The sequence below is a fragment of the Ovis canadensis genome, chromosome 20 (assembly GCF_042477335.2).
Source record: "Ovis canadensis isolate MfBH-ARS-UI-01 breed Bighorn chromosome 20, ARS-UI_OviCan_v2, whole genome shotgun sequence".
NCBI lineage: Eukaryota > Metazoa > Chordata > Mammalia > Artiodactyla > Bovidae > Ovis > Ovis canadensis.
Window position 1 is genome coordinate 46,336,903 of NC_091264.1, and position 19,329 is coordinate 46,356,231.

Genomic DNA, 19,329 nt, shown 5'->3' on the forward strand with positions numbered 1-19,329 from the left:
ATGTTCATTCAAGTCAGCCATCTGTGGCCAAAGCAGGGTAAAGAAGGGTGGAGAATGGATCTACAGGGAGCCTCCAATACCCACAGGGAGCAACTGGCCAAGCCATAATGTGAAAATACGTCTTCCATCCTCTCAGTTTCACTGCTCTTCATCACTGCCATTAGTAATCAAATGTTTTTTCTGTTCCTTTCTCTTATTCTCTTTCTGATATTCCCACTACACATATATTGCACCATTGTAGTTGTCCCACCATTGTTGGATATTCTTTTCTCTTTAATGCTTTTATTCTATTTGCATTTCAGGTTTGGAAATTCACATGGACATTTCTTGAAGTTCAGTGATTTTCTTTCCTTCAACTGTCTGTCTATTAATGAGCCCATTAAAGGCATTCTTCATTTCTGTTACAGTGTTTTTTAATTTACAGCATTTTCTTTTGATTGTTAGAATTTGTCTCTCTACTTACATTACTACTTATCCTTATATGTTGTCTTTTTCACAGGCTCTTTAATCATGTGTTAAATTCTTGATCTCATAATTCCATACCTCTGCTAATATCCGAGTCTAGTTCTGGTGCTTGCTCTGTCTCTTAAAACTGTTTTTTTTTTGTTGTTTTCGTTTTTTTCTATGCTTCGTGGTTTTCTTGTTGAAAGCTCAACAAAATACACTAAAATGAACTGAAATAAATAGCCCTTCAGTGTGAGGTTTTATGTTTTACTGGCTACAGGTTAATCTGGCTTACTGTGTGCTCTGTTTCAGAGGCTACAATTTCCTCCAGTATCTTTGTTTTTGTCTTTCCTGTAGTTTTTTTAGTTTCTCTAGAGACTTCTTAAATAAGATTTGGGACATGCAATTCTGGATCCCACTAACATGCAAGGATTCTTCTGATATGGTGGTAAGGTGTGTATGTGGTGAGACAGTGTCCTGTGGTCTATGATTTGGTCTCAGGGTTTTGGTGAGCCTGTGCCCTGAGCTTCACCAGTTCTTCTCAGTTTTGTTTTTCCCCCCCTCTTAAGTGAGACAGGAAGAAGGGTCTGGAGTTGGGTGTTGCCCTTTCCTTAAGTTGGTGAGGCTCTGATAAAATAATTTCCCCTTGAGTAGTTTTTGTGAAGAACAGAATGCTCTAGATGTAATTAAAAATGGTTACTTTCTCCATCTTCTCCTAGAAGGATTAAGAGATTTTATTCTTATATTCACTGTGATAATCTGGCAGGTCTTCTGGAAATAAAACTCACAAAAGTGTGAGGGGTCTGCTTAAGCCTGGGCCCCCCTCCCACCCAGACCTTTCATCTCTCAAACTTGTCCACACTGAACCTACAGTAAACCATCAAATGCTAGGTTTTCCTACCCTGCTACTGACTGGTTCCACTGGAGTTTTCTGTTTCTGGGCTTCTGTTCTGGGAACTTGTAATTCTCTGCAACTGTCTGTCTGTCTCTCTAGAGACAGGAGGGCAGTGGTTTGCCCTGTGACCTCAATTCTCTACCAGATCAAAGAAGCATTGTTGATGTTTATAGTTTCATTTGATGATGACTTCCAAACTCCTTATATGCCTCCCAAATGTTAGAACTGTCCAAGCCTCGATGCCCATAAATCAAGTTGAATTTCTTCAGTCCACATTTGACCTGAACAAGTACCATCAATCAACCCAACAATACCATTCTTTCCCTGGTGCCTGTACCTTTGACTCCATGCGCTGAACCTCAGTGATCAGGCATTTCCTTCTCATCTGAGTCGCTGTGGTCCTGCTCTCCCTGCCTTGGACTTCATCCTTCTGGCCATTTCCTCTCAATCTCTTTTGCAGAGACTTGCAGAGATTCTCCTCTTCTACTTGCCACTAACTGTTGTCTTCCTTCAAAGCTTTTCTCCAGTCTCCTCCTCTACAGCTATTTTCCCTCTCTAGACAACATCATCCATGCTTAAGTGTCAGTTACCGCTTACTAACCATGTGCCCCTGAGCAAGTAAGTAGACCTTTCTGAGCATCTATTTTCCCATTTTTAAAGAAAGCTAATAGCATCAAATGAATTTTCTAAGGATTGACTACAGTAATTTAGAGAAATATATTGTATTTCCTGTGTATTTATTAGGTGTTCATGTCTATTTACATTTTGCCTTGGGTTTCGGCACTTAGGTCACAGAATGAGGTGGAAATGGTATACTGTCAAACTATTCTTTTAATGTTGTCTTAAAGTGTGTTGCAGAAGTCTGAGATCCTACAGTGGCTCCAGCCTTCCACATGGTCTGATCTCATTACCTCTCATCCTCATCCATTACCATCCTCACCTTGCTGGCTGTCCAGTGACACTGGCTTCATAACTCTGGCCTTGGTACTTATTTCTCCCCCAGCCTGGAGTATCTGTGTCCACATTGATGTCCTCACTTTCCCTGAACATAGTGCTCCTTTGTTCCTCTCCCCATAACTCTCTTCCCTAGCTCTTCTCACTGACATTTATTACCTTTTGCTTAATTACTATTCGCTATCTCTCTCATCCATTAGAAAATAAACTCTGTAAAGGCAGGGCATGTGCCTGCTTTATTCACTGCTGCATTCCCATGACCTAGAATGGTACATGGTACATAATGGCATTTAACCAATATATTTGTCAAATGAGTGAATGCATTTCTGGAAGCCTGACTACTAAGCAATATACATTCCCTATCCTAACAGAGGATTCCTTATGATCAGATCATTAGTATAGAAAAGTAAAAAGCAACAAATAATTTGGCAGACTCTTATGGGACTTGGACAATCCTGAAGGCCTAGGCTGCATCTTAGGAGTATGGCTAAGGCCTACTTCTCAAAACCAGGTGATTGTCAAGCCCATATGAGCCCAGTTACACCCTCCTCTCACAATAGAACACATTAAGAATCTGTAGAGATGATGGCCTAACAGCAAGGAGACCCAGCTATCCTACATGGAGAATAATAGAGGCTAAGAAGTCAGAAGAGACCAGAGGGTTTGCTACCATTTCTGTAAAATTCGCTCTGGAGAGGCAGGTGTGGATACAAATAAAATTATGAAAAATGTAAGCCTTGTTGCAAATTTCCAAAAAGAAAGAGGAGGTCCTGGTTCTCAGACCAGTAATGAAAAATGCCAATTTGGAAAAGAAACTCACTACAGACAGAGCAATTTCAATTCTAATTTGTCCTGCTCTGATAGGTGCTTGTGGCTGTGCCTTAAGTGTTCTCTGGTTCATTCTGTTTTATGAGGACCCAAAGGACCACCCATATATAAGCATCAGAGAGAAGGAATACATCACATCCGCTCTCACCCAGCAGGTAGAACCCACATGCTCCACTTTGGTATCTCCCAGATTCTGTGCCAAATGAAATGTGTTCCAGCTTGACCTAATGTGCTAATGATTAATGGGTTCCCTTTCAGGTCAGCTCAAGTACACTCATCAAAGTGCCCATCAAAGCTATGCTGAAGTCTACTCCACTCTGGGTCATTTCCCTCTGTAATTTTGCTTTTTTCTGGTCAAATACCTTCCTGAGTATTTATACGCCAATATATATTGACTACAAGCTTCATGTTGATGTAAAAGAGGTAAGTACGCCTTTTCCTCTTCACTTTATGAAGGGCTTTGTGCCAATGTCTTTGTCTCCCATGACTCTAGTCCTAGCTCTTGCCCATTCCTATATTATTTGGGCTTTCAAAGTGGCGCTAGTGGTAAAGAACCTGACTGTTAATGCAGGAGACAGAGAGACAAGGGTTCAATCCCTGGGTCAGGAAGATCCCCTGGAGGAGGGCATGGCAACCCACTCCAGTATTCTTGCCTGGAGAATCCCATGGACAGAGGAGCCTGGCAGGCTATAGTCCATAGGTTCTCAAAGTCAGACATGACTGAAGCGACTTAGCACTCATAATATTTAGCTGATGTTCTTTACCTAGAGACTTCACCATTTCCAATTATTATGTTAACATTGCCCAGAACAAAAGGTGTAGACATCCTGTCTAGCACTCCCACAGAAATACATACCACCCAGGTTCCCACAGATTCCCTATCTCCCATTCCCTATAATAACAACCTCTGTGTATTCCTTAAAGCTCAATACCATTGTTCCCTGCAGGGATGGGGATCCTCCCCTGAAAGTCAATTGGCCAGAGTCTATCACCCATCACAGCTCATACCAATCCTCTCCGTGGGGGAGAGGCAAAGAATCCTGTAAACCCATGACTCATGTCTTGCTCTGAAAGAACTGGCATTCTCCTTGCTTTTCTGACTTGAAAAAGTACAAATGCTTGAAACCTTCTGTTGCTTGATGCCATAATAACCAGGAAAGACTCCTTTAGAAATGGAGTCTGGGCTTGCCACTTTGAGACATTCTATAATGAATTTCCAACTACCCAGCCTAGGGACTAGCATGACAAAGGTCTTCTGAGCTCCATATGATTCAGTGTAATCTTCCACTAGACCACGGATTTGTTGCAAAGATTAACAGCAGCTGGTCCAGAATAAGCACCATATACATGTCTTCTATTATCATTATTATTTGTCATTTTCCTCAGGGACAGCATTTCCCATTCCCAACTTAGTTTTCCTCTCTACCATCTAGAACTTTCAGGCCCCATGATAATTCAATAGAAAACTAAGCAGATTGTGATGTCTGTTTCTGACCTCAAAACTCTTTTTCTCTTTCTCTTGGGTAGCGTGAAATAATTCTGGGGTTGCATGTTGATTGTTTCCTGTGTGACAATACAAACTTTCAATACTGAATTTCAGTGTAGGGATTATTCCATTTCTCATATTCACTCACAATAACATTTCCTCCTCAGAATGGGCTGCTGTCTTCCCTCCCCCATTTGTTTGCCTGGATTTTTGGTGTCCTAGCAGGTTATATGGCAGACATCTTCCAGACAAGGAATACTTTCAGTCTAGTCACCATCCGGAAACTCTTCACCTCACTAGGTAAGAAATAGCCAATACGTTCAAGTATTTTGGGGTATCCCCCATCTTTGGCATGCACCTGACTGTTGTCTGAATCACTCCATAGGACTTCTCCTGCCTTCCCTCTTCAGCCTCTGCCTGCTTTACCTGAGTTACAGCTTCTATGCCACTATAATTTTCCTGATACTTGCTAATTCAACAGGAAGCTTTGCTATGGGTGGACTAATGATAAACGTCTTGGATATCGCTCCTAGGTAGGTTTTTAAAATCTCTTTCTTGTATCTAAGTTCTTAAGGATGTTTTAAGATTTCAACTATTTTGGAATTGATGGTCAACAGGCCAAACGTTCTGAAGAAGCATTGATATAGGTCAGACTTAAAAAGTATATATTGTCACTCCTCAACCAACAATTAGTAATATTTATTTTGCAACTAAGGAAACTGACATTCAGATACTTGATTATCAGCCTAAGATCTCACCACTGGCTTGGATATTACCTAGGATTTTAATCCAGATCCAGTTGACAAAAACCTTTTCCTCTTTTTACTGTGCTATATGCCCTTTTTAGATATAATAAGTGTGACTAATGGAAGCAGTTCTGTTGTTTGCACAACTCCAGGGGACACTGTCCAGGGCTGGCACTTTCTGGAGAACATAGATCCAATGTGAACAGAATTCTCTGAAGTTTTGTAAATCTGCGGCCTGGGGTAGAGAGGCAAAGATCAACCAAGAATATTCTAATCTGTCACAATTCTGTAAAGAATCTTGTCCATCAGATCTATACTAGGTGAAGGCCAAAGTAACAAAGACATGTATGCATTTGATTTATTCATTTTTGAGACTCTCCTTGAAAATGCCTGAAAGTTTTCTGACTACTTGAAATTATACAAAGACATAAAAGGATTATTTGATACAGAATACACAATGCCAGTTGGGCTATATGCACTCTGAGAAACAGGTAAATTAAAAATGTATCTACAAATAGATTAAGAAAATTATAAAGAGCTACCAATTTGGGGGCCTTCCCTGTTGGCTCAGGGATAAAGAATCTGCCTGCCAATGCAGGAGATAGGTGTTCAATCCCCAAGTCAGGAAGATCCTCTGGAGTAAGAAATGGCAATCCACTCCAATATTCTTAGCTAGGAAATCCCATGGACAGAGGAGCCGGGCAGGCTGCAAGTCCATGGGGTCGCAAAAGAGTTGGACATGACTTGGTGACTAACCAGCAAGAACAACCATTTATTATTTTTTATGTAACATGCCCCACTGTGAGATAATATTGTCCACAAAGTATGAGAAAAGAAACCAAAGACCAGGGAAATGAATGTATGTAAAATCACATGATTAGTAATAAATAGAAGGAGGATAAATACCTAGATTTATCTGCCTCCAGAGCTGCCTAGATGTAGTCAATGCCTCCCTAGTGTTATTCACTAGTACCTGGTCAATAGGATGGGAAATATCTTGGCCAGCAATGGCTTGAATATCAGAGAACTTGACCTGCATTGCATCATTCCAGTGGGTCCAAATTCCATGTTAGCCAGGTGATTTTGTAAGGTCACAGAAGATAGACTAATGTACAATTTGGAAATATTATTAGCCTCTTAAGCTAGATCATCGTTAATATTTAGGGCATATGTATTAATACATTATGTCACAAACAATTCTTAAACTTTTTAATTAATGAGTCAAATGAAACTTATTCCTAATGTTCCTAGTCATATACTTCCCTTGCTTTTAAAAAGAGTTCCCTTAGAGGATAAATTACTAAATTGTCTTTCTAGGGGAATTTGATCTTTGCTAGAACTGAAAGTGAAAGTGAAGTCGCTCAGTTGTGTCCAACTCTTTGTGACCCCATGGACTGTAGCCTACCAGGCTCCTTGGTCCATGGAATTTTCCAGGCAAGAGGACTGGAGTGGGTTGCCATTTCCTTCTCCAGGGAATCCTCCCAATCCTGGGATCGAACCCAAGTCTCCCACATTGCAGGCAGATGCTTTACCATCTGAGCCACCAGGGAAGACTAGAACTAAGGAATAGGCAAATGATTACATTTGTTTGAGTAGAACCCAGATGCCAAGAAAGAAGGTCTGGAAGGAAGAAGAGACACAGATGTGGTTCCATGAGAATATTGTTTGGGAAATGGAGTGAGATAGAGTGGACCTGGAAATGTAGTGACCATCTCTTTGGTGGGTAGCAAGAGTAGAAAAGCACAGAGGATTCTAAAGATGTTATGTGATGCATTAAGAAGGCACTGTTCATCCCCTTGACATTCTTAAAGGGAGGCTCCAAAATGTTTTTTAATTGCTTTTAATTATTTTTGACTGATGGATAGGTCATGCACTGCAGTGGATTGGCATACTGTCCTTCATCCTTCAGGGATCTTCCCAACCCAGGGATCAAACCCAGGTCTCCCATATTGCAGGCCAATTTCCCTCCATGTGAGACTAAAGTATAGTTTAGACATCTGAATCTTGTTCTGGTTCTACTGAATCATTATTAAATCAAATATAAATCAATTAAATTGAAAGTCTGCTTCAACAGCTATTTATACTTCCAAAATGCTTTTACCATGTGATGTTACAGCTGAAGAAGCAATTTTAGAGCTAACTCCTGTCCAGGGAATCGTCCAGCATTAAAACCATCTCAGGGCTTTCCTGATAGCTCAGCTGGTAAAGAATTCACCTGCAATGCGGGAGACCTGGGTTTGATCCCTGGGTTGGGAAGATCCCCTGGAGGAGGGTATGGCAACCCACTCCAGTAGTCTTGCCCAGAGAATCCCCAAGGACAGAGGAGCCTGGCAGGCTATAGCCCATGGGGTCGCAAAGAGTTGGACATGACTGAGCAATTTTAGAGCTAATTGCTGTCCAGGGAATTGTCCAGCATTAAAACAATCTCAAGACTGTTTTCATTGCCCATATCAAATACCTACCATTTGAGGTTTGGATGGCATGAGGAATGGAGCATAAAAAGCTCTCACCTCAGGTTGGTGAAGCACTCCATATCGTGGATGCGTAAGGATTTTCAGAAGAACTGTCATGGCACTCAGGACTCTTGACCCTGGGGACTGCGGAATCATATAGCAAACTGAATTAAGACTAAATGACTGTAATCACTCAGAAGACATTCTTTAATCACGGTGAAATTAGGGTTGCTATCAAAAGCAATGATAGATAACTCCCATTGCTTTGAAATTAATGTTTAGGTCAAAGGACAAATCACATTTGAAATTAGAAAATACTTTAAATTATAATGAAATGTGACATATCATTGATAAGCATGTGGGGTGCACTTAAAAATCATACCCAGAGAGAAATGCATAGCTTTAAACTTACATATTGACAGACAATTAAGTCTTAAAATCAGTAACCATGTTTGTATCTCAAGTAGGTAAGGGGAAAAAGTAGCAAATTAAACCCAAAGAAAGTAGAAGGAAAGAAATTATGAAGATGAGGACCAAAAAAAACCCAAAATGATATGTAAAGCCAACAATATCAAAGTTGCTTCTTTTAAAATTAATAAGATCAAGAAAAAATTATCAATATAAGAAATGAAAAAGGGTGCATTGTAGTAAGTTTTAGCATATAATAAAGCAATAGAATATTGTAAACAATACTATAAATGTTATAAACAATTTTTGAAGGCAAAAGTGACAGAGGCTCCCAAAGGCAGAAGTGGCCCTAAACCCAGGGATTCTATTGCTAAAATAAAAAAGGCAGCAATGAATACTGGAGACATTTGGTGGTTTCTGCCGAATCTGCACCTGTAGCTGCTCATAACCATAAATGTTCTTCTTCACATATTAAAAGACACTCTGCAGCTCCCCTCAAAAAGAGACAACTCAAATTTCCACCCTGTGACTACATACACCTCCACAATCCAGGGACTCTGGGTCCACTTGCCAAGAATGTTTCATTAATCAAAAACGAAAGGCAGAGGTTCAAAGACAATCAAATACTATTGTAGTTCCAGCCTTAAGAGGGATGGCCAGGGGTGCATTTCAGGTGAAATTCTTGGACTGGAGCAAGAGGGACCAGAGCAAAAGCATACACCAGGGACTCTAGGCCCAAATGTGACGCTTCTTTCATCAGGAACCCATAAATAAATTATACATTCCCCTCCCACCCCCACCCCCACCCCCCACCATACTCAACATGTAAAGGTAGAGAAAGATTGGAATAGACCCAAGGAAATAAAAGACAAAAAGCCCTCACTGTCACAAAAGGGAAGGATTGAAAGCATACAGTCTTTGGTGGTGAAATGTGTTGGGCAGGAAAGTCACAGACTTCCTGTCCCGGAGTGAACTAATTTCTTGTTTAGACATATTCTGTTCTCCAAAAGGCACTTCCTTGTTCTTGATGACTGATAAATTTGACCCCTATTTTATGTGTTATTCCCTGTGGCTCCCCTGCTTTCTGCAGTGCTCATTTTCTGCTGAAGTTGGTTTTGGCACTCAGGATTGGCCAATCACAGTTGCTATAAACAAGTTTCTGGTTTCCTTGCCTGAGTAATCATTGCTCCTTGCCTGGGAACAATCACTGGGACCAGTAATTCTGGGATGGTGAGAAGAGGCCAGGTGAACAGAACCCTTCAATTTTGTATGAATCCAAACCAGTTCCTATTATCAACACACATCATCTTTGGAATTTCTCAAACATAGATTTCACAACTAGCTGGCTTTCACTCTTAATGTGCTTTCATTTTCTCAATATATTAATATTCTTTACTGTTAAAGCCAAGCTTTCTGACTCTGTAGTGTAACCAGAAAGTTACTTATATATCCATATACTTTTTTAGACATTTTAATGGAATTTGAATAGTGGGAATGGGAAATTTAGGAAGTCAACAGTTCTCTCTCTTAAACTCTCAATACATTATGGTTTTTTCCTGTAGCGTTTGTATTACTTTTCATTGGTGTATTGTCATTCATTTTTGTATAGATATTATGGATTTCTTAGAGGAGTTACAAATGTAATTGGACTAACAGGAGGACTCATTGCTTCCACTGTGACTGGAATCATCCTTAGTGAGGTAAGGAACATCAAGACATGGGTAGTTATTTTTCTAATATTAACTGTACAGAAAAAGAAGGTAATGCATATAAAAAATTGCAGAGGAAACATCATCAAGAGGTGAGTTATGAGATTCTGTGTCATATTAAACTTGGTCAAATCAGGCATTGCCTCCAAATTCACAGATGATACAATTTCTTTCTTGTAATATGTCAACTAATGATGCTGGTAACTTTAACTGTTGGTTATTGAAACAGAGGTAGACTTCTGTGCTTTTTAACAATTAATGTGTGCATTGATCAAAATAGCTAGTTGACTGGGTGAATGGTAATATAAGTAATAAGACATGGTTTTGTCAGGAAAGGAATGAAAAATTAGGAACAAAGACAAGTTTAAAGGACCAAACAAAACAATTCTATGAAGGCTGGCTTCTGCTTCCATGGACAAAGTTCCCTGAAATTCTTCTTCTAAAAATACTTAAAATGCCTTTTCTGGTGTTGAAGGAAGATAACTACTAGTCTAGAATTCTACAGTCCATCAAAAAAAAAAAAATCCACCATAAAAAATGGAGTTTAAATGCATCCATTTTCAAAAAAAAAAAAAAAAAGAGAGAGAGATAATTCATCAAAAGTAGGCTAGCACTGAAAAAAAAAAAAAAGCTAAATGTAGTTTTTTTTCAGGGAAAAATTAAAATATCCCAAATGGTAGATTAGAGATATGAAAAAGAAAAGAGGCAACAGAGATGATAAATAAATGGGCAATTCTGAATGAATATTATATAAATTGATAGTATCATGTAAAGAAACTCAATTCCCAGAGCTGGTTGCCTGGGGGCAAAATCACTATAGTCACTATGGTGATTATTGGAAACTATTCCTCAACCATCACATTTACTCTGACTTTTCTTCTTAAGCCACAGATTATTTACCCACTAACTATTAATAATAAGTTTATTATTTATTAGCTAAGTTGGTAAAGAATCCACCTGCAATGAAGGAGACCCTGGTTTGATTCCTGGGTTGGGAAGATCTGCTGGAGAAGGGATAGGCTACTCACTCCAGTATTCTGGCCTAGAGAATTCCATGGACTATATAGTCCATAGGGTCACAAAGAGTTGGACACGACTGAGAGACTTTCACTTTACTATTTGTTAGATTGGTTTATCTTTGACCAGGATTTATTGTTCTGATACGATGACTGTTGTAACACCTGAATATACTTTCTCCAGCCCACTGGATTCAAATGGCTGTACAATCTTTGCCAACATAATTTGATGAATTCTGTGGTTCCAGAACCTAATAATATATATTCAAAGAAATTTAAGTGCCTTATCAAATTCTAGCAATCATGCTAAAGGCATGCCTGACCTTGAAAAGGGCTTCCCTTGTGGCTCTGCTGGTAATGAATCCGCCTGCAGTGCAGGAGACCTGGGTCCAATCCCTGGGTTGAGAAGATCCCCTGGAGAAGGAAAAGGCTACCCATTCCAGTATTTTGGCCTAGAGAATTCCATGGATTGTATAGTCCACGGGGTCACAGAGTCGGACACGACTGAGGTCACTTTCACTTTGACCTTGAAAAAGAAATGTAAGAGAAAATTTCAGAGACTGAAAATGAAGGAAGGGCTTGATTCCAGAGAGGTAAATGACCAGCAAAGCCCCTGGCTGCCTTGGGGAAATTGCCCATGCTGGGTGATCTATAGCTTCAGTTATTATGGACAAACAGAGCACAAGTAATAATACCCCTAAAACCACTCACAAAGAAGAGCCAAAATGAAAATGCTGACATAAAACTGTAATCACTAGGGACCGTAAACTGATACCACTGCTACCATGTATCTACTAAGCTGAGAAATAGCAGTATACAGGAAAATCCTCCACATGCTCCTTATCCCACAACTTTGGCAGCCCCCCCACCATCATGTGTTAGGATTTATGGTATCAGAAACGCTGACAACATCACTATAACCATGGAGACTCCATGGTCAGAGAGGTGGCTTCAATAAAAAAGAACTCTTAAAGACCAGAGTGTGTTTTCTCCTCCTGAGCATGTAGCCCACTCAGCCAGTTCAGCCTTTCAGTGAACTCATTTGGAACTTCTGAGCTGACTTTCCCAAAAGGTGGCAAGAAACGTGACTCCAGACCTGTCTGAAGTTGTCTCTGCCCAGTAAGGAAACTTGCCTCGGCCTCAGCTACAAAGGGAGACGGAAATCTGAATAAAGACTCCTTTGAACATTTGAAACAATAAACCATTCACAAGGATTTGAGACCCTAATTCAAACTCTGTTGAAGAAATTAATTTCAAGTAGTCCACAGATGTCTAGAAAAAGTAAATAATTTTTTTTTTTCTGAAGAAACTAACCCTAAAATTTATCCTCCAGAATTTCTTATGCATAAAGTTTTGGTGAATATGATTTCACAATTAAAATTACAAAATGCTTGAGGAAATGAAATGTCATGTGAGAGAAGAATAAAAACCACAGAATCAGATCAGATATTGGACATATATGTATATATTTAAAGAACTAAAAGGATTGAACATATAAGAAACATAAGGTTTAACAAGGAGTTAAATCTAACTTCTGGCAATTAAAAATATAAAAATTAAAGATCGGATTAAATACATCTAATGAGAGAATTCGTGAGGCTTCTGCTTCCATTCCAGAGAAGGCAATGGCACCCCACTCCAGTACTCTTGCCTGGAAAATCCCATGGACAGAGGAGCCTGGTGGGCTGCAGTCCATGGGGTCGCTAAGAGTCGAGCATGACTGAGCAACTTCACTTTTGCTTTTCACTTTCTTGCATTGGAGAAGGAAATGGCAACCCACTCCAGTACTCTTGCCTGGAGAATCCCAGAGACAGAGGAGCCTGGTGGGCTGCTGTCTATGGGGTCACACAGAGTTGGACACGACTGAAGTGATTTAGCAGCAGCAGCAGCAGTAGCAGCTGCTTCCATTCACGGGAAAGGTAAGGAATTTGGACCAATTCTCTTAAGACAATTTAAAGGCCTGAAAATGTATAAAAACTTACATGCATAGCAATTTTACTCCTTCTATAAGGAAGTCAACAGACACCCAAGGTCCCATCTAGATATGGCATCAAGTTCAAAGTGCAGAATGTGTCCACCCCTTCATTGGGAGAGAACCCTCTATACCAGGGGCTACATGTTCTATCATGCTGTATATAATGGTAGCATAGCAATCCAATAGCTGCAATAAATATTTCCTTTCAGAAAAGGATTGGGAGACAAACAGAAACCATGGGTCCTTAGTTATGCGGACACAACCCCCAGGTGGCTCAGTGGTAAAGAATCCACCTGCCATTGCAAGAGATGTGAGAGTTGTGGGTATAATCCCTGGGTCAGGAAGATACCCTGGAGTAGGAAATGGCAACCCACTCCAGTACTCTTGCTGGGAAAATCCCACGGACAGAGGAGCCTGGCAGGTTATAGTTGATGGGATCGCAAAAGAGTCAGACACAACTGAACGAATGAACACATACACACACCAATGCTGATGACACATTGCCAGGCAGACAGTTTGAGAGCCACATCCTGGTGAATGTTTGAATGTTCTTCAGTGAAGCTCTGAAGCAAATGAAGGTAGGGCTCGAGGGCCTTTGGAGTAGTCCCTCTTGATTAGTGTGTTTGGCATAGAGGAAGGTAAGTGAATCCATTTGTGGAGCAGAGGGCAGGCTGGGAAGTAATTATTGCAGATACAATAATTTTTCTGGTTCTCCTCTTGGGCATTTCCCACTTCCTTGAAGTTAGATATATTTCATATAACTTGTTTTGACCAGTGACACATGAGAGAAAGTGATATGTGTTCATTCTGAAGACAAGCATTAAGAATCAACAGACAACTTTCTTGTTTTGACATAGCAACTGGCAACAGTCAGAACAGCAACTGCAAATCCATCAACCAGGAGCCAGGAATGAAGAGACATGGAGCATGATCTCTAGCCAACTTGCTATGAACGTTGTTGTTGTTGTTGAGTCATTAAGTTGTGTCCAACTCTTTGTGACTCCAGGCTCCTCTGTCCATGGGATTTCCTAGGCAGGAATACTGGAGTGGGTTGCCATCCTTCTCCAGGGGATCTCCCTGACCCAGGGATCGAACCAGCATCTCCTGCATTGGCAGGTGAATTCTTTATCACTGAGCCCTGGGGAAGCTATGAACCTTTGGTTTAAATAAAAACCAAATCTCTGCCATTAAAAGCCACTAGGATTTGTGAGGGGTTGGGGAGTGGGTATTAGTATCTATAGTATAACTCACTTTATCTTGACCTATCTGGAGGATCTATCCAGAGTGAATCACATTAAAAAAATATAGAAGGTATAGAATATGTGGGCTCAGGGAGAAGGCCCAACATACATTTAACTGGAGTTTCAAAAACAGAATAGGACAGAAGTTAAATTTGAAGAAAAAGTGATTGTTTTCTAGTTTTACAGAAAGACAGCAATTCACACCTTTAAGAAACCCCATAATGACAAGTAGGATAAACTGAAATCCACAGTTGCATACCTCATAGAGAAATTATTTATATAAAATACATAAATATTATATAAATAAAAAAATAAATATATAACACACATACCTAAAATAGACATGTGAAGTGAAGTTGCTCAGTCGTGTCCAACTCTTTACGACCCCATGGACTGTAGCCCACCAGGCTCCTACATCCATGGAATTTTCTAGGCAAGAGTACTGGAGTAGGTTGCTATTTCCTTCTCCAGGGGATCTTCCCAACCCGGGGATCGAACCCAGGTCTCCCACATTACAGGCAGATGCTTTACCATCTGAACCACCAGGAAATCCCAAAATAGACATAGAAACATTGAAACTTGTAAGAACAGCATAAAAAGATGAAGTAAACATTAACCAGAGATGATGATATCAGGAAAAAAATGTTTAAGCAAAAATACTAGAAACATTGAGAATCAGCTACTTAACGGTAAAGTGAAAGTCGCTCATGTCCAACTCTTTGCGACCCCATGGACTATACAATCCATGGAATTTTCCAGACCACAGTGCTGGAGTGGGTAGCCTTTCCCTTCTCCAGGGGATCTTCCCAACCCAGGGACTGAACCCAGATCTCCCGCACTGCAGGCAGATTCTTTACCAGCTAAGCCACAAGGGAAGGCCTAACAGTTTCTTAGCAGTTTCAATTTCTCCAGCAAAACTATGTTGTTCAAGTCTTAGCTACTTACAAGATATGTGACCTGGAAACACTTCTTAATCTCAGTGTCTCTAGCTGTAAATGCCTAAGATGACATAGAAACTTCATGGAGTTAAGGTAATTACCACATCAGATCATTTATAGGAGTATTAGATGTTTGTATTCAATGCATAACAGCTATTAGTAGTTTTATTCTCATATACTTTTAAATCAGGAAAAATAAAAGTGTATTGCTAGCCATCCTATTGTTTACCATTCTGAAATGCTAGCAAATACACCTGTCAAGGAAACTAAATTATTGATATACACCATGTAAATGCAGAGGAAAAATATAACACTATAGACAGAGATTGTGATTATCTTGCTGGCAGGGAGTGGGGGGTGAAATCAAAGTTAGATAGCATAATGTGGAAAAAGCACAGTGTCAACTAACATTGCAAAACACCTATGAGTATTTTGAAAATTGTACAAAGTCCATATGAAGAAGACTGCACACTTATTGAGCAACATCAGTGAAAATATTAGAAGGGAGATGCACATTAAATTTCTAGGTTTAACTTCAATTTCAAATGACAATAAATTCTATTAATTTAAAATTATCAAAACTTTTATCACTAAATTTTTAAACACATCTTGGTTCTTTTTCTCTTCACTGTTTACCTATTAGCTATCAAATTTGGCATGTTTTAATTATAGAAATCATTATAATTAAATATATTTAATATCTCATTTGGCAAGAAACATTTTTTTCAACTTCTATTCTTAATTATATTTTAATTGAAACTGGTGATGATTTGGTCAAGTTCTGGAAAAAAACACATTCTTTATAATAAAGTTTCATCTCAAACCAGAAGAAATGGATTGATTTCTTTAAAAACACAGCGGTGAGCCCACCTGAAAAAAATAATTACATTCTGTTCTCATATTTACCCCCAAGTTAATTATGGACAATAACAAATGTAAATGAAGAAAGGATCTAATAAAGATACTAAAAGCAAAATAGGAGTTAATAATTATTTAAACTTCAGACAGGACATCCATCCTTCAAAAGCATGACATCAGAGACCAAAATGCAATCACAATGCATTTTACATTTAACTGCATAAAATTTAACCTCAGCTGATCAAAAAGTAAAGGGCAAAGTAGTAAAACAAACCTGAAACATAAGTGAAATTTAATGTCATCTTTGAGTATGGATGCCAAAAATAAATTACCTGTGCATAGAATTCACCAATATATTAAAATATGTACAACATCATGATTAAGTAGGCCTTTTTCTAAGAAAGTGAAGTGGCTCTATTTATTAATAAAATGCATTAATGAAACTGATCATATTAATAGGCTGAAAGAGAAAATGTGTCAACCATTTTTATAAATAAGGAAACAGTATTTGATAAATCTTATTCAAGAGCATTGCTGTGTTTGTAATTAATCACCAACTTATTCAAGCTTGTAGCAACAAAAAGTGAAAAACAACTTTAAAAAGAAATAAGGGGTGCTCTTATAAATTTTATAAATCTAAACTCTGGATTACAAGTCAGTAACAGTTACAATACAGTCAAATATTTCCTAATATACAAACATGTTTATGGGATATTTCTGAATATAAAAGCATATGCGTTCTTGGCCTTAGCACTATATTCATGCAATTTTATACATGAACAGTTATATGTAGGTAGACACAAACCATAAGTCAAAGGGTGATTATCTTTGTAGAGTAGAATTTAACTTTTTGTTCCTTATTAAAATGTTTTGCCATGTTTAAGTGACCTGCATCAAGCCTATATTAATTTTAATACTATATTTTAGATGTTACAAAACATAATAGTTTATAATTGTTTGTACTTTAATTCCTCAGGATGCAGAATCTCCCTGGCTTAAAATCTTCCTCCTGATGATAGCCAATAACATGATAAGCCTAATCTTCTACCTTATATTTGGTAAAGCAGAAGTTCAAGACTGGGCTAAAGAAAGACAAAACACCTATCTCTGAAGGTAAGAAGTGTTTCAATTAAGGGCAGATTTTGAAACTGTGGATGCAGGATAGAAAGAAGCTAAATGGCCTCTGAGCAGACTGTGGTGTTGCTGACTGAGATGGGAAAAAATAAGGGGTGCAGGTTCAGGGGAGTAGAGGAAGCCAGGTAAAGTCTGAAACTATTTGACACCTTGATGAAATGGCATGCCGCCCAGTGGCTGTACTGCTCTAGAATTCTTGAGAGATATTGTGGCTAGCGATAGAAATTTGGGAGTATGGGCCTCTGTAACATTTAAAAGTGAGGAAGAGAGGTGGACTCTTGAAAGGGGAACTGAGAAGGGCCTTTGATGAAGTAGGAAGGATGGTTGAAGAATGTGGTATCTCAGAAGAAAACTGAAAAAGGTGGGAATGAGTACCCATGGCAAATGCTATCAAGGGGTCAAATTATGTAAGATTCTGAGAATTTACTAATGGGTTTGGCAAGAGGTACTTTAAAGATGATCCCAATTAGAATGGTTTTTCAAGTAAATGATGGAGACAAAAGGTCTATTAAAGTTCAAAGGAGAATCTGATATTGTGCCTTTTTTTGTCTAAACTCCATCAGTGGTAAGTAAACAGTAGGAGAAATGTCCCTTTGTAGAATTAGTTTAGCTAATACATCAATGAGAATTGATAGATGTAGAATATCCCTGTTTTACAAACCCCAGTGAATTAAGAGATCTAGGGTTGAGCATCAGGCTGTTATCACAGAGATAGATGTTTTGTACCTCCTGGTGCAAGAACACACCACCACCAAGGTCTTGCTAAAAAGATCAAAGTGAATGTGGTCAAACCTCTGGATACAGCTACTGTTTTGTAAAAAATACAGAGAACAGAGAATATGTTGAACTAAATCCTAAGGATATCATCAGCAAATCCAAACAGCTTTATAATTGTCTTAAACAAATGAATCATAAAGAAAAAGAAGAGTGATGGAGGGGGAAATCTCTAGATTCGGAGACTTAAAAGACATACCGTTTTTTAAAAATTGGTAAAACTAAAGTCTGTTAACATGTGTGGGTGATAAGTCTATAAAGACATGCACAGAAGATGTTATACCAGTGTCAGGACAGTCATTACTTTTAGGGGGAGAGGTCATGATGAGGATAAACTGCATGGAAAACTGCTGGGATCCTGGTGATAGTCTGCTTTTCATGTCCAAGGTGATGATTAAAAGAGTGTTCACTGGGCTGAGACTTTAGGGTTTTCTATAGAGAGTATCATGCCGTCTGCAAATCATGACAGTTTTACCTCTTCCCTTCCAATTTGAATACCTTTTATTTCTTTTTCTCATCTGATTGCTGTGGCTAAGGAAATGGAGACAGCAAAATAGACAGCCCTCTAAAGGGAAGCAGAGAAATGGCATGGTACAGCAGGGAAATTTTATATGTTTGTTGTTTTAGAATTAGATGTAGTAGTATATCAGCTGATGGTATAATCCAATAGTGAGGTTTCACAATGCTGGAGATAGAATGGAATGCACATGCAGAATTAAACCACTTGAATTACCTGGACATATATATACTATCTGAGACTCAGCTTGAAGCGGTGGCTGAGGCCCTGTCCACAGAGAACCCAGAAAGCATAGCACACAGGATACAGGTGTGCCCCGGTGGGCACTTGAGGTAGAGCTCTCCTTGGAGATGTGAGCTTCTGCAAGGCACAGCCTAATTGCTTTACTCATTCGTCATCCCAGGTCTTCCCCAAGGTGCCCTCTTCCTCTCCCTGAAGAAACTATCATGACAGAGACTGGTAAAGGGGCTCTGGCTAGCATGCACATGTATACATCACAGATGAAGAGAGCCTTGTCTTCCTGGTGCAGGACCCCTGGGCTGGGGAGCCCAATGTGGGGCTCAGAAACACTCACTCCTTTTAAGGAAACCTCTGACTATAATTATTCTCCAGTTTGTGGGTAGCCCACCTGAGGTGATGGGACTTGATTATATAGTGAGTCCGCCCCTCCTACGTATCTCATTTTGGTTCTTCTTTCTGCCTTAAGTTGTAGATCTTTTTCTGGTAGGTTTCAGTCTTTTTCATAAATGATGATTCTGCAAGTAGTGATATTGATGTGCTTGTAAGAGGAGGTAAGGTCTTTCTACTCCCACATCTTAGTTGCTCTACAAGGTTTTCACTTAAGAGAGAAGTAGAGAGAAACTGAAAGAAAAGGAATCCACATTGGAAAAGGGTAAAATTACCATTATGAGTTGATGATACAATTGTTTACCTAGAAAATGTAACTGGGTTGG

At 39.2% G+C, this 19,329-nt stretch overlaps 1 protein-coding gene across 8 annotated transcripts in view; it reads left to right on the forward strand.

The window, feature by feature from the left end:
• Positions 1–19,329, forward strand: part of SLC17A1 (solute carrier family 17 member 1) — an 89,922-nt gene that overhangs the window by 18,431 nt on the left and 52,162 nt on the right. For all 8 annotated transcript variants that reach the window (XM_069563702.1, XM_069563701.1, XM_069563706.1 and 5 more), the window contains 6 exons: positions 3,158–3,276; positions 3,380–3,544; positions 4,775–4,907; positions 4,993–5,140; positions 9,824–9,914; positions 16,928–17,064. In XM_069563702.1, coding sequence (XP_069419803.1) covers positions 3,158–3,276; positions 3,380–3,544; positions 4,775–4,907; positions 4,993–5,140; positions 9,824–9,914; positions 16,928–17,062 — 791 coding nt within the window. In that variant the 3' untranslated portion in view covers positions 17,063–17,064. The remainder of the gene's footprint in view (positions 1–3,157; positions 3,277–3,379; positions 3,545–4,774; positions 4,908–4,992; positions 5,141–9,823; positions 9,915–16,927; positions 17,065–19,329) is intronic.